Genomic DNA, 14205 nt, shown 5'->3' with positions numbered 1-14205 from the left:
ATCCACAGCTCTGTAAAATCATCATGGAGTGGGTCAGGCTTGAAACACATATGTTTGATAGTCTGTCCAATAGACAAAATATTATAATGAATGTTCAAAATGACCATTTTCTGTTCTGACAGAGCTAAAAATATATTCTTATACATTTGATGAATAGTCATCAATATAGTTTTATAGAAATTAGAGGAAACATACCAATAGGTAATTGCTATAACGTGAAACAAAATGATCACAAGTGCCAAGTGGAGTGTCCTCAGATCAAAAGGTCGCCGGCAAATCACATTGGAGAGAGTCCACTATAGTGGACGAAAAGTTGTCCATTTCATTCTTCCATCATGATTTTTTAAATCTCTGTGCCGATCAAAACAAATCATTTACCGGGTGGATGGCATGAGCTGTTTCTAGAAAAGCTACTTCTCTCTGAAACGCTTTAATGTCCAAGTCTCTGATGATAGGAACAAAGGCACACCATTCTTTTGTTTTTCTTTCTTTTTGCTGTGCATGTCCCCCATTCACAGAGAGGTGGCGGTAGGGTCTGGGAGGGCGCCGCTCAAATAACCACCCACACCATGTCCCGGTGTCTGGCAGGGGGCGGCACTTTGAGCCGAACAGCCAGTGACGGGGGAAACAGACAGGCCGCGGAATAAGAGGTCCATTGAAGGGAGGAGGGGCTTGAGGAGACTGACAGGGCAGAAGGCGGAGCCACCGTGAGGCGTGAAATTCACCTTGTTTGGGTCAGGGCAGGAAGGCTGAAGAGGGGCATTTCCATGACAGGCAAGGCTGAAAAGAATTGACGTTTTGAAAACGGTTAATATTAGGATCGATTGATCAAATGATTGGTTTAATGAAATTAACTGCATGATAAGCAGATACAGGGTATCTTCAGGGTTTTTAAAATCCAATGTAAGCCTTTTCAAGACCTTTTTTTTCAGACTGCACAAATAAACAATACCGTATGAAGTATGAACTGGGTAGAGTTACATCTATAGTAACATCCAAACCATAACATGATTTAAACAACTACAGTTACAGGTAATAATACAAGTTTTGATGAAAACAAAAAGGTTTATAAAATGATAGACCTCACATTTCAGCCTTTAAACATTTTTTTTTTTTTTTTAAATGAGTCAAATTATAAATCATTATATTTTAAATGATTAAAATACAACTCTTATCCTAATTGTTTAGATTTTTGGAATTAGCACATTAGCTTCTTTTCGATCCACAGGCTGAATGGCATTGGAATTTCACTCTCTAACAGTAGGTGGAGCTTATGGAACAGCAGAAATACAGCGGTAAACCCTATGCAGCTTAGGGCTGGGGTAAACGATTATTAATTAAACGATTAGTCTGTCGATTATTTTATCGATTAGTCGACTAATCTAACGACTAATTGAACGATTCTTTTTTGTAACATGGAAATTGCAGGAGTGCACATTCAATGCACAACAATTTTGATCTGGTTCTTACAGAGTATCTACACTGTAAAATGTTTGGTAGGCTACTCAAATGAGCCCTATCACACTTGGATGTGGTGCTCATTTTAATGTTTTCAGTGCTCATAAAAAACATCCGGACTGATTTTTCGGTTTTGTTGACGGGGGTGGGGTTTACATGCGCTTCATAAGGCACACACGCACATTTGCACACACACGCGCAAGGTCTCTCGCTCTCTCCCTCGCTGCGCGCGCTACACGGTTTGGAGCTCGCGAGCTCTAGATTCCGGGAGATTTTAACTAATTTGCGGTCATCAGGGAGCCGCTATCACTATGCGGGAGACTTGGGATGTCAACTCCATTTGACAAAGAGCGCAAATAACGACACCTTTACGTTTGGGACTAAATTTGAAGTATTCCCATACCTTCGATGATTTAGTGCGAGCTGGGGTTTTTTAGGACTTTTTCTTTTGTTGGGACTTTTGCATGGCTTTGTTGTGAATTCTGTGAAGAGGTTGCTGTTTCGTCCTCGATTCTGCAATGTTTCGGTCTCCCACGTGTGTGTGGCGAGCTGTGCCGCCGGGAACGGTGCAAAAAAAATAAATACATAAATAAATAAAGAAGCGTCGACAAAAAAATATGACGTCGACGAATTTTTGACGTCGAAGCGTCGACGTCATCGACGCGCCGCTACAGGCCTAATGCAGCTGCTTCAGAAATGTGACGAATTTGCAGGTATGATATAAAACCAGAAGGTAAACAATGTTAACTCATCAACAGTAGATCAATAAGCTATCGCTTGTCATAAATGCGCAATATTCACTGCTTGTGAACTGCTCTGAAAGCACGAGCCTGTAGAACGCGCAACAGTGCCGTATTTTAAATAGATTATTAAGCCATATCGCGATTCATGTTTTCTGTCCCCAAATTTAAGACCTCTTGAAATTATTACTTTTCTTTTACAGTTTAAGGTATTTATGACTTCTTATGGCATTACATTTGATACACATGAGTTTAAGACTTTAAGCACCCTGATTAAATAAATGTTAATTAAATATTCTACCCAGATAAGGGATTGAACAGACTAGTCACTGATCATTCATGGCCTATAGAGAGCGCAACAGGATAAGACAACTTTTAAGATCCGTTTCAGTTAAAATTACAAATAAATGCATACTCAGAGAGCCCTCCACAAGATAGGTTTGATTATACCATCTGGATGCTCAAAATTGATCACGTGAATGCACGTTTTACACAGCTTATTGTACATGTAAGTTAATCGTTGTTCTAAACTGCTCTATTACGCACGCACACACACAGTAGCGCGCATATCACGTGAAGATCGCGCGCACACAATCATTCAGTAGCGCAGAAATGTATTGTAAACTCTGTTCTGTGATTTATCAATAAAATAGCTTAGAAACTGAAAAGTAATTAAAACTCACAGCTTCACTATTAGTAGAGAGACGCTGCCTGGTGCAATTTTCACATGCAAACGCTCTCTCTCACACTAAAGCATCCAAATAAATGTAATGTTACTGTGTTACTTTATCTATACCTGATTTAGAACGAGCAGAAATCTGTGAGAAATATAATGACCCAAAGACAAAAGAACTGACAAAAATAAGCTGTTATGTAGGAGCGCTGTGTCATATGCCATAGCTGTGCACAAGGAAACCCGCGTTCGAGTCTCAGCTCGTGGTTCAGGTTTATTTGTTCATCAATGATGTCATCACCGACTAGTCGACGTCGACTCGACTTTCATCACATAAATGTTGACTTTAAAAAAAATCTGAAGTCGTTCAACCCCTAACCCAGATTATCAATTTTTGCTGAGAAGAGCCCCTAAATCAAGAGAATGTCATTTACATTATTGTGGCAGACAGGAATATTGATTATCACCAACACTATTAATAACACTATATCAATGTGTTCAATTGATATGCCTAGTTCATGTTTTTGATCACATACAGAAGGTTGTGTTTGCGCTGAACTTACATGGCCTCTTCGGACACACGTACTCTCTCGCAGCCCTCTGGAGGTTCTCTCTGGAAGACGTACGTCTTGTTGGGACGAGGAGATGAGGACGGCGGCTCAGACATACATAGAGGAGGAGAGGAAGGCGGACAGAGCGGCCCGCACACAATCATATCTAAACACAACACACATAGCCAGAGAAACAGAATCATCAGCCAAACACATATTTCAAAATTAACAATTTTACACAGACTTACTGTCATGCAATGATAAAATATGAATGGCATAACTAAGAGCAAGTTTAGACTATTTTTTAATTGTTAGTCTATGAACACATACATCCTTGCCGTCTTGTACCAATTTCAAATGGAACATTAAAATGGCAAAAATAGACCTACTTATATTGGATATAACATTTACTATATTACTACTGGACACGTCGTTCGTTCAATCAACCAAAGAGAGTGACTGACCGGCATCTGTGATGGTGCAGGGAGAGTGTGATGGGGACATTTGGGCAGGAGAAGGGTCACTCTGTGAAGCGCTGCTGTACCTCTGAGCTGGGACGGGGGCTCTGTGACCATCTGGTACATCAAGGATCTAAAAACACACAGTGGTTACAGATGATTTTGAGCTGAAATTGTATGTCAGAAATACAAGTACATACAAACACACACTGACTTTGTGCTGTTCCTTTGCTGTTTCAGACACAAAGACTCCCTCCAGCTCCAGGTTCAGTCCTTCCACACTGCGTCTCAGTCTGGGGGCCAATCGGCTCAGTGGAACGAGGGGCATCGTCTGTACACACACACACAACAACCAGAGAGACCTATAAACCAAAATGTCTACAAGTGACAAAGTTTACAGAAAAGCTACAAATTTTAATATGTGTTGGGGTTCTGATGTGAAATAAAAATGTCTGGTCTTATTTCAATCTAAAATTAAGAATTGTGCGATTCATTCGGGGGGGGGGGGGGGAGTTAACGATTGAAAAAAAAAATATATATATATATTTCGGTTTTGTGGTTAAGCGTAACCTGAACACATGAGATTAACCTGTATGTACATGTAATATGATAAACATGCATCTAATGCAAACAGATTTGTGCATATTCTCACCTCTATTTAAATATTCTACTGTACAAAGAGAGCCACTGCTACATAACATAACCAGCTGTGTGTGTGTGTTTGTGTGTGTGCGCCATATCAATGGCTGTAGCTCACTGACACCATCTAAGTAAAGCTGCTCTGTTTTTAAATCTCTGTTGCTAGTGAGACGTGGGTCCAATTGAGAGGCTTAGCTCATAATCACAGCTCATAAACAAGCACAACCTTTATAAATGCCCTTAACTGTTCCGTTGATGTCACTACTGTGAACGAGCTTTACTTGATACATTCTGAAATTGTTCAGGTTTGTGTTCATGTTTACCTGTGTACTTCCAGGTGTGTGTGTTTGGCTGGTGTGCATGTGTTGGTGAGTGTGGTCACAGTCCATGGCAGGAGGTGCATGTCTGGAGCGTTTTTGTAAGGACTGGCGAAGTTTAGCAACCTGAGAGAAGAGAAACATTACGTATCAGATGTAAATTTATAACGTGCAGAAGAGAGCTGAAAGCTAACTGCTATGGCTACTGCTAAAAATAAATAAATGCAGCCTTGGTGAGCACAACAGAAAGACTTCTTTCAAAAACATTTCACAAAAATCTTACCAACTATAGAACGGTAGTGTGTATTTCAACTGTTTATATATTATTTAATCATGTAATAATGATTATGGATATGGATCCAATATTTGGATACAAATAGAATGGTACTTCATGTCTTTGAACTATTTTCTTGTTATTTACAACTTTTTTTTTTTACAAATTTAACAGTCTATCCCAGCTACCAATCCTTGGAATTAATAGATTTAAACAATTATACTGGCTCCGATAAAAAATAAAAAAAAACATGAGATTTGAATGTAGGCCAATTGACAGTTCTTAGTAGGACTACTTTTAGTCTCAAATAGCAAACAACATTTTCCACCCAACATCAAATACTTACCTCTCGAAGGTGTTCAGCGCTACCCCATGATGCCGAGCGCTTGTGACCACCGCCCCCTCTCCGCCCCCTTGTCTCCTCTATCCAGGAACTAGGAGTCTAAGAAAAGAGAGAAAGCAAGCATTCATTTGACTTTCAAAGTGTTTTAATTTTAAAGTTACTGATTTTCAAATACTCACACCAAAAATGGTTTCTCAGAGACATCACAAAAAAGCTTCAGCTCATTCAGGATAATCAAAACTGAACCTCCTTTCACTGAATACCAACTATCCTAAACACCCTGAGTCTTTGCATAAAGTATTCCAGACCTTTCCACTGAACACAAGACAGCTTATAACACACCCTCTTTTAACAGAGACAAACACAATGCAAAGCGGTTCTGTTCTTTCATGCACCAGTTCGAGCGAAAGCATCCGTTCCTGAGAGAGGTGCACAACATTCACCAAGTGTTGACATGTTTTTCTGTATTTCACAAATGGAACTGAAAGCTGCTTCCGCGCCTCACTAAGTGTATTTGAATACAGGACATAATATGTGACACACCTGGAACAAACACATACGCCCAACACACAGCTGTGCGGAGACGTGCATGATAGAAACCACTGACTCCGCTGCACCACATTTCATAGATGTGGAAGAAAAAAACAAACGTGTTTGTACTCAAGTGCACTCATACAGACAGACACGTGCATACCGTCATGATATCCTGCTGACTCTGGAAAGAAGTAAGAGCCCACCTAGTGCACACTAGCACACTATATCGCCGAACACTGAACGATTTTCTCCAAGTTACCCAATCACTTAGCTCCATCTCAGAGCCTACCGTAACCCAAAAAAGTGTCCTCCTCCTATGTCAGGTCCCTCTTTTCCTGTGTCTGTCAGAGGTCACGAATATATTGTGCGGTTGGGAAGCTAATGTAACAACACGCAGTTGGAGTAACCCATATTAAAACATGTCATCACCTCCGGCCCCCAGGGTGCGAGATCAGAACTAAGCACGTCCGCTCAGTGGCTGGAGGTTTCACGTGGCTGAGCGGGGGCAGGGGTGCGAGTCGATTTAAATTTAAATTCAGCCCTGATTCCTTTCTGCCTGGACACCCGCTTGTCTGCCCGCCCACACCAGGCTGCCGTGGCATTACGCCTATAAACGGACATTAGGTTCGAGGGTCTGTATGCACAGCACGCTAGATGCTGGCTAAAGTTTCAGAAGTCCCCGTCTGCACTCAAGTGGGCGTTCGGATCGGGGGTTGGACAGAGTTGAGAGTGTCTTAAGACTGTACAATTGTTAACTGTTGCAAGTCCATTAAAAATGAGCTGTATTTGTTCGTCAATGAAACAAAGTGAATATATGAAAGTAGGGTGTGTATGGGGCGTGCATCTGCTTGTGCATTGTGTGTGTGTGTGTGTGTGTGTGGGAGGGGTTGAGGGGGACGGTCACTATGAAGGTCATGTTAAACAAAACCTTTTTTTGGGTGACCGGTTATCACTGCAAGCATAGCAGATCACCTGCTGAGAGACACAGCCAGACTGGATGCAGCATCTATGAAGGAAGCGACCACCATCCAAACAGACACTGCTCTCGGAAATCAGCAAAGCAATGAGGTGGTCTGATGCAAAGTGTTAGGAATATCTCTAGTCTTAGAAATACAAGTACATTTCTAAATCTTTGTAGGATGGTTGCCAGGGTGTTGCTATGCAATTTCAAAAACAAATGGCTGCTATGAGACAGTTTTTTTTATTTAAAATATTCCAAAAAGATGAGTTATCTGTCATTTAATGGTGATCTCGATTAATGCTTCTCACGATTAATTAATCATAATCGTCAAGATATTTGCCCACTGGTTGTTCATCCTCAAAGTGTGTTTTTTTTTTTTTCCATACCACAAATGTCGAATCTTGCATTGGTAACAAGACGTGTTTTACTTAATCTTCCCAAACTGGCAACCATGTGTACGTGCTCTCTGATCTGAAAACACTGCCAAACATGTATGTTGGTGTTTAATCTCCGTTGCAATATTCTGCTCAAACGAAAGTGTCAAACAGCCAATTTGTGTTTGTTCACAAAGACGCTTGTGCTGTTTGCTGCGACTACATCTCAGTGAGGAACTGTATTGGAAGTAATATTTAATTTTTTGTTAAAAAAATATTTGTTTAATAAAAAAAATTATTAAACAAATGTATTTAATGTGTGAATTTATTTGATTTATATAATTTGACTAAATATAATAAATCAGGAAACTAGAAGAGGTGAAATAAACCATGCATATGAATCTCTTGATTTGTGCTTACATGAAAGTGCAATAATTCTGATGAAATGTAAGCCATTATCACGCAGCCCCATTTCACAGTATTATTTCCAGAATTTACAAAGAGAGAATTTCTTTCATTTGTAAGCAAAATGGACATTATAACTAAAATACACAAACATTAAAAGAGGTCTCATATGCTCACACCAAGGCTGCATTTATTTGAACAAAAACAGTAACCTGTAAAAACAGTAATATTGTGAAATATTATTTCAATTTAAAATAACTGTTTTCTATATGAATATATTTTAAAATGTAATTTATTCCTGTGATGGTATTTTCAGCATCATTACTGTCATACAATCCTTCAGAAATCATTCTAATATCCTGATTTGGTGCTCAAGAAACTTTTTTTTTTAGTTGTGCTGCTTTCAAGATTCAATGATGAATAGGAAGTTAAAATAAACAGCTCTTAAAGTAACATAATAAAAGTTGTTACTGTCACTTTTGATGTCATTGGTGTCAATGCTGAATAAAGGTATTCATTTATTTAAAAATGTATTATTTAATGTTACTGAGCCCAAACTTTTGATCATTAGATTATGTCCATATGAATCAAAATCTAAACAACTGAAATTGAATCGAATTAGAATCACACGGTAACCAAAAAAAAAAAAAAAATGAACAGCCCCAGCAGAAAGACTTTCAACTTTTGTGTCTGACTGAATATGGCCAACCCCAGCAGGCATGTTGGAGCAGTGCTCCAGGAACCCATATGGAAACCATTTGGAAAAAAACAATATGGCTGCCGTTCCCAGTTGTGTTTTCCTAAACTCCTTCCATTACCAGCCGAACTCTTTCTCCCCAAAGCTAAGATCTTTCACTAGCAACCCTGTGACTTCAGCTTTCTTATACAAACCCGCCATGCCACGGCCATTTAAGAAATATACTTTGCAAACAACAAAAGTGTTACAACTTACACATACAGAATTAAGTAGAGTTGTTTTATCACATAGCGCAGATCTAACCAACGGTTTGTTTTACTCCCCACTGAGTAGTAAAGACTTCACTGCACATGGTCAGACAGGACCTCCTTTGTTTGCTATTAATATCACTGACTGGGTTAAAGGAATAGTCCTCCCAAACCAAATAGTTCTCACCTGTGTGGCCTTGTCATTGACACAGGTAACGGGCTGACACTCTGGTTCCCTCGGCCAACTGCCCTGCAGGTACGGTCCCACCAAAGTGTCCAGAGACAATGTGCGTCGCAAGGTTGGCTTCGGCGGGCGGCCCTTCGTCTTGCACTCGGCTACACAGACAGGACAGGGGACACAGAGTGAGAGAATGAAAACAGTGAGATGAGTCTCTTTTTTTTTTTTTATAAATAGAATTCAACAATTTAAAATAAAATAAAAGTATTGTCTCCCACAATGCAACTTGCTAAGACCGACTCAAAATCAGGTCAGAAATGCGCTTAATTTGCACGAAAGCAAAAAGTCATTATGAATGAGATGGTCTACTCATTTTAAAATCAGTTGATTGGACTGACAAAAGGTACAACATTTTAACGGAAAAACTCATATTGGTAGCTAAAAGAAATGCTAAACATTTAATGAATACGCGAGCTATGAGGAGGGAGTGTGTAGAACTTCTTGAATGACTGGTGTTCCAGTTCTGTGGAAATCAGTGGAGCTGAGACTGGTCTCCATTTGTAGTGTGAACAATAAGCTAGATGTAAACTCCTTTTTGATTAATTTAATTGGACTGGCAAAAGGTAAAGAATTTTTAAAAAACAGAATAATTTTATTTTAAATGTATAAAAACTCCAAATATCTTATTTGCATTTCAGTACTATTTTAGCATTACGATAATGAAAATCAGGTCAGAAATGCGCTTAATTTGCATGAAAGCAAAAAGTCATTATGAATGAGATGGTCTACTCATTTTAAAATCAGTTGATTGGACTGACAAAAGGTACAACATTTTAACGGAAAAACTGATTCACTAAAGCCTGAATTTCCATAGATAGCCAGAAAGGAGGAGTATGAGATCAGCTAGCAGCTGTGCCACAGCTCTGACATTAAATGTGTTTCTGATGATGTTTGTTTGCGTTTAATAATAATCCTTTCATATTTTTCCCATGAGTTGGCATTTCAGCCACTTGTAAATCACACTGAGACACATTCCCAGCATGAAAGACTCATTATAAATAGACGCTGTTGTCGTAACGGATGCTGAACATCCTGGTGCTTGCTTCATCAACACACTGTAGACAAGGTTGTTCTTAGGCTCCTGCCCGAAATACTCCAGAGGATCATTTTCACATGTACACGGGATCGTTTTCTTCTGTGCATTGATCATGTCATAGAAACTAATAATGGTACACCTGATCTCCGACCTTGTCAGGTCCTTCCTCAATCCATTCACCTCTCCCCGCCCCTGGGGTCTTTGCAGTGGCTTCGGGAGACTTTTGATGGTGGAAGTTTACTCATGGGTGTTAAACAAGGCATACTTGTCTTGTACAGAGTGTATTTTGTCATGGAGTTTGAGGGTGTGGAATAAAGCAGGTTGGGTGACTGTGTGCAGAAGATTGTGACATTGTAAGGTTAGAGGCATATGTATGGTTAATCTGATATTTTGCAAGAATATATGTATAAGTGAATCTCACGAGAATATACATTAGCATAAATAAAACAAAACCTCTTTTTTGGCAAATTAAGTCTTTTTGCATATTAAGCACATTTCCACTTGATTCTTATTACCGTAATGCAAGAAATAGTAATGTGATACCTATATATTATATATATATATATATATATATATATATTTGCTGTGTGTGTGTGTGTGTGTGTGTGTGTGGGTAACACTTGACAATAAGGTCTCATTTGTGAACATTAGTTAATATATTACGGTAACTAACATGAACTAACAATGAGCAAAACATTTGCAACTAACAATGAGCAATTAACATTACCTAAGATTAATAAATGTTGTAAAGTATTGTTCATTCTTAGTTCACTAAAGTAGTTAACTAATGTTAAGTCATGAAACCTTATTGTAAAGTGTCACACACACATATATATATGGGTTTAAACATGACTTGGACATGTTCTTGACAGGTTTCATGCGTTTGTGTTTTCTCGATGAGGCTGCACATGGATGAACACGGCCAATGAGCTGCATAGTTTAAAACCATACCCTTCAAGCAGAGTGGGCAGGATACAAAAATACACATACTGGCATATGGACTAAATTTACGCCGAACATCCTAACACTATGAACACAACCTCTGGCCACCGCTTGTGCTCCTTTGTGCGCACAAAGCATATAAACACATGCCATGATATTGTGCTAAATTCAGTGATGGTTAAAGAAGCTTAAGAACGTATTTGCTTTAATAAACAGATTACACATGAACAGACCAAGAAGAAAACGATCTGACTTTATTCCCCCCGCATATTCAGCACTGATTTTTTGGGAAAAACTCCTGAATTTTGCACAAAGGAATTCAAGCTGAGAAAATTATACTCATATTGGTAGCTAAAAGAAATGCTAAACATTTAATGAATACGCGAGCTATGAGGAGGGAGTGTGTAGAACTTCTTGAATGACTGGTGTTCCAGTTCTGTGGAAATCAGTGGAGCTTTTTGCCTCGTACTGTGTGGGCTATAGCGCACATGACTCAATAAGCAAGAGCACAAATGCTAAGAGACCAGAGGGATTTGTTGTTTACCGCCTTGGTAACAATAAAACAAAAATTATTTTGGTCATTCTATCTCTCTCTGTAGATTGTTGCGTGGCAGACCTACTCCTCTGTCTCCACAAGGCTTGTGCATTGTGACGATCTGGTTGCACTCAGAACTAAAGACCCTTTGTGATTCACACATTGTCCTAAAACTAAAGACAAGACTTTCAAAGTATTCTCACCTAGTTGATGAAATGTTGATGCAAAATACCTGAGACAGCCTGACACCTACGAAAAATGTCACACTAAGACCAAAGTTTACTAAAAACATAGCACTTTTGTTCAATATAGCGGTTATGTCAATCATATAAGACCCAGATCTTCAACATTGGTCTAACAATTGTTGCTAAACTACTTATCTAAAACTAATTTTGGTGGAAGATTAATTATCACATTAAAATCTAAAATCTATTTTAAAAGTCCTTGCTCAGTCTCTCTATCCACCAAGAGGGCGTGAAAAAGTTTGAAGACACTGATATATGATACTAAAGCTACAATTAAAATAGTTATATTTAGTCAAATGCTTGAGCAACACAAAACAATGCAAGAATCGTTTCCAAATTTGACATCCAGGTGTGTAACTGCAGATCACAGGAATGTGACAGTTGTAATTTGTTTTTCCTGATGCTGACTGCAGATATTTAAGGTGAAGAAAAACAGACCTCCTGAGAACTGGACACACACTGTTTATGCGCTGAACATGCCAAAACAGTGATCAGAGTATATAAAATATTGCAGGCAAACAATAACATACAAAATAGACATCAGAAGTGTCTTGATACGACAGATCTGCTTTGTTTATTCAAGCCCATGCCATGCTTTGTGACCATCTTGGCCACAAAACATGTAAGGAAATAAGGTGGGGGGTCGTTCAGTGCACTGAGAAACTTCTTGAACACTGTTGCACTGAAGCCAAAACCACAAGAACTCTGCAGATTATCCGTTCACATTATTATTGTTATCGTTATTTTTATTATTATAGGCCACCTACCAAAGGAGCAGAGTTAGAGTGGATAGGACACTTGGGAGTATTACTAAATAAACAGGGTAGATTTATAAAGCGCTTTTGTGGGTGTTTTCTTTACCTGTTTTGGTGTCTTTGCAGCAGCGCGGTGCTGTTCGGTTCTGCAGCTGAAACGGGACCGTGGCTCGGAGGGGCTGCAGTCCTTGATTACCCACCCGGGTCACTCCACTCCGACACGACATTCCCACAGGCGCTTTAGAGCTTTAAAAAGTCTTTCAAAAGCTCACGAATCTCGCAAACCCCAGCGTTTACCTAAAGCTGATACTCCAGCAAAGGTTTTCGTCCAACTTAACCGTCAAAAAATAAAGTTTTTATGGAAATATTTTAATTTAGCACACTCGCTAGCTAGTCAGCTAACGAACGTTACTTTCTTTTGTGATGATAGTGAAGTTTTTCTAAACTAATTACTTCAACAAAAGCCGTTATAGTTCTGTGTGAAAAAACACAAACTTGTATGCACCGTCCTAAACGGTTTATTCCACTTGGCCTAGTAAACTTATAGTTGAGGAGCAGAACTACATTGTATGGGCTGCTGCCAATTCTTCTTCAGTGCAAAATCTGACAACAGCCAACCTACACGCTCGTGTCGGGTTCAGAGCACTGCACAGCGTCTAAACACATGTTTCCACTCTGATTGGCTGCTGAAAAATACTACTCACACCTTATTGGTCGTTGGTAGCATCGATCTATTAGGGGTGGTTCTCAAAGTCGACTCTCCCCGCCCACTTCATTAAGATTCATATTTGTCAGAGTTCTACCTCCAGCAGTGAGAGGAGAGGCTGCTCACTGCAGAGCCAATGGGTGGAGCTTGACGTCAAGTTCCCCTCGCTGGACGTAGTGGGTGGAGATAGACGGTTAAACCACACCCCAATCCTACCATAACCCTATCGCTAAACATAACTCCACCCATTAGGTCCACGAAGGTGGAGCTGCGCTAGGTCTAGCTCCACTCTTTACGTCCAGAGAGGGGGAGCTGGACGTAATTTTGGGCTCTGCAGTGAGTAGCAATTCAGAAATTCGATGTGTAAATAAATTACTTATATTGTTGGTAAAATAAACAAACAAACAAAAACAACGTGTGGTAGGTTAACAGATCTCATTGCTAACTGAAAGAAATTGGGTTTATTGAAGCAAAAAGGATTGTTGACAAGACATAAGCCCCTGGTTTCACCGACGAGTTTTAAATCTAGTCTAGTCCCAGACTAAAATGCATGTTTGAGCTGTTTTAACTGAAAGCAACTTGCACTGACAGACCTTAAAATATGTCAGTGCCATTGTTTTGTCTCGAGATGCACACCAGTAATGTTTTTATTTCTAAGGCATGTTTAGAAAAGCTATACTTAAATGTCCTAAATGATCGAAAGCCTAATCCTGCTTAATCTAAGCCCTGTCTGTGAAACCAGCTGGGGCTGGTTGCATAAACTGCCTAGTCTTAAAGGTTAGGCATCCATTTTTCTTTTTTCTTTAAGACTGTTCATAACTGTTTTAAGTCAATTAGGCTACATAACAAGGTAGACTGGTGTAATTTGATACTAGAAAGTAAGACTGCCCCTGGCCTTGACTATCTGCTGCTAGTTTGCCATACTGGTATACACAGACACAAATAATGGCTATGTTTATGCAACTGGCCCCAGACCTCAGGGTGTCAAAGTGTTGTTAATTGAAATGTAAATATAGCATGAGTGGTCGACCAATATAGTTTTTTTTAATGATAGATAGATTATAGATGCTTCTGGT

General features: G+C 39.4%; 1 protein-coding gene across 1 annotated transcript; it reads right to left on the bottom strand.

Annotated features, from left to right (window-relative positions):
- Positions 1-152: 152 nt before the first annotated feature.
- fam117aa (family with sequence similarity 117 member Aa) lies at positions 153-13172 on the bottom strand. Its single transcript, XM_056239871.1, has 8 exons — positions 12530-13172; positions 8860-9008; positions 5457-5552; positions 4843-4962; positions 4095-4211; positions 3887-4013; positions 3435-3588; positions 153-780 (listed from the first exon to the last, which is right to left on the bottom strand). The coding sequence occupies exons 1-8, from the start codon at positions 12648-12650 to the stop codon at positions 513-515; spliced, it is 1152 nt and encodes a 383-aa protein (XP_056095846.1). The 5' UTR covers positions 12651-13172; the 3' UTR covers positions 153-512.
- Positions 13173-14205: the final 1033 nt, after the last annotated feature.

The sequence above is a fragment of the Rhinichthys klamathensis genome, unplaced genomic scaffold, assembly GCF_029890125.1.
Source record: "Rhinichthys klamathensis goyatoka isolate OS25496 unplaced genomic scaffold, OSU_Roscu_1.1 h1tg000571l_1, whole genome shotgun sequence".
Lineage (NCBI taxonomy): Eukaryota > Metazoa > Chordata > Actinopteri > Cypriniformes > Leuciscidae > Rhinichthys > Rhinichthys klamathensis.
Note: the sequence above shows the minus strand (reverse complement) of the source record. Positions and strands in the feature narration are given on the sequence as shown.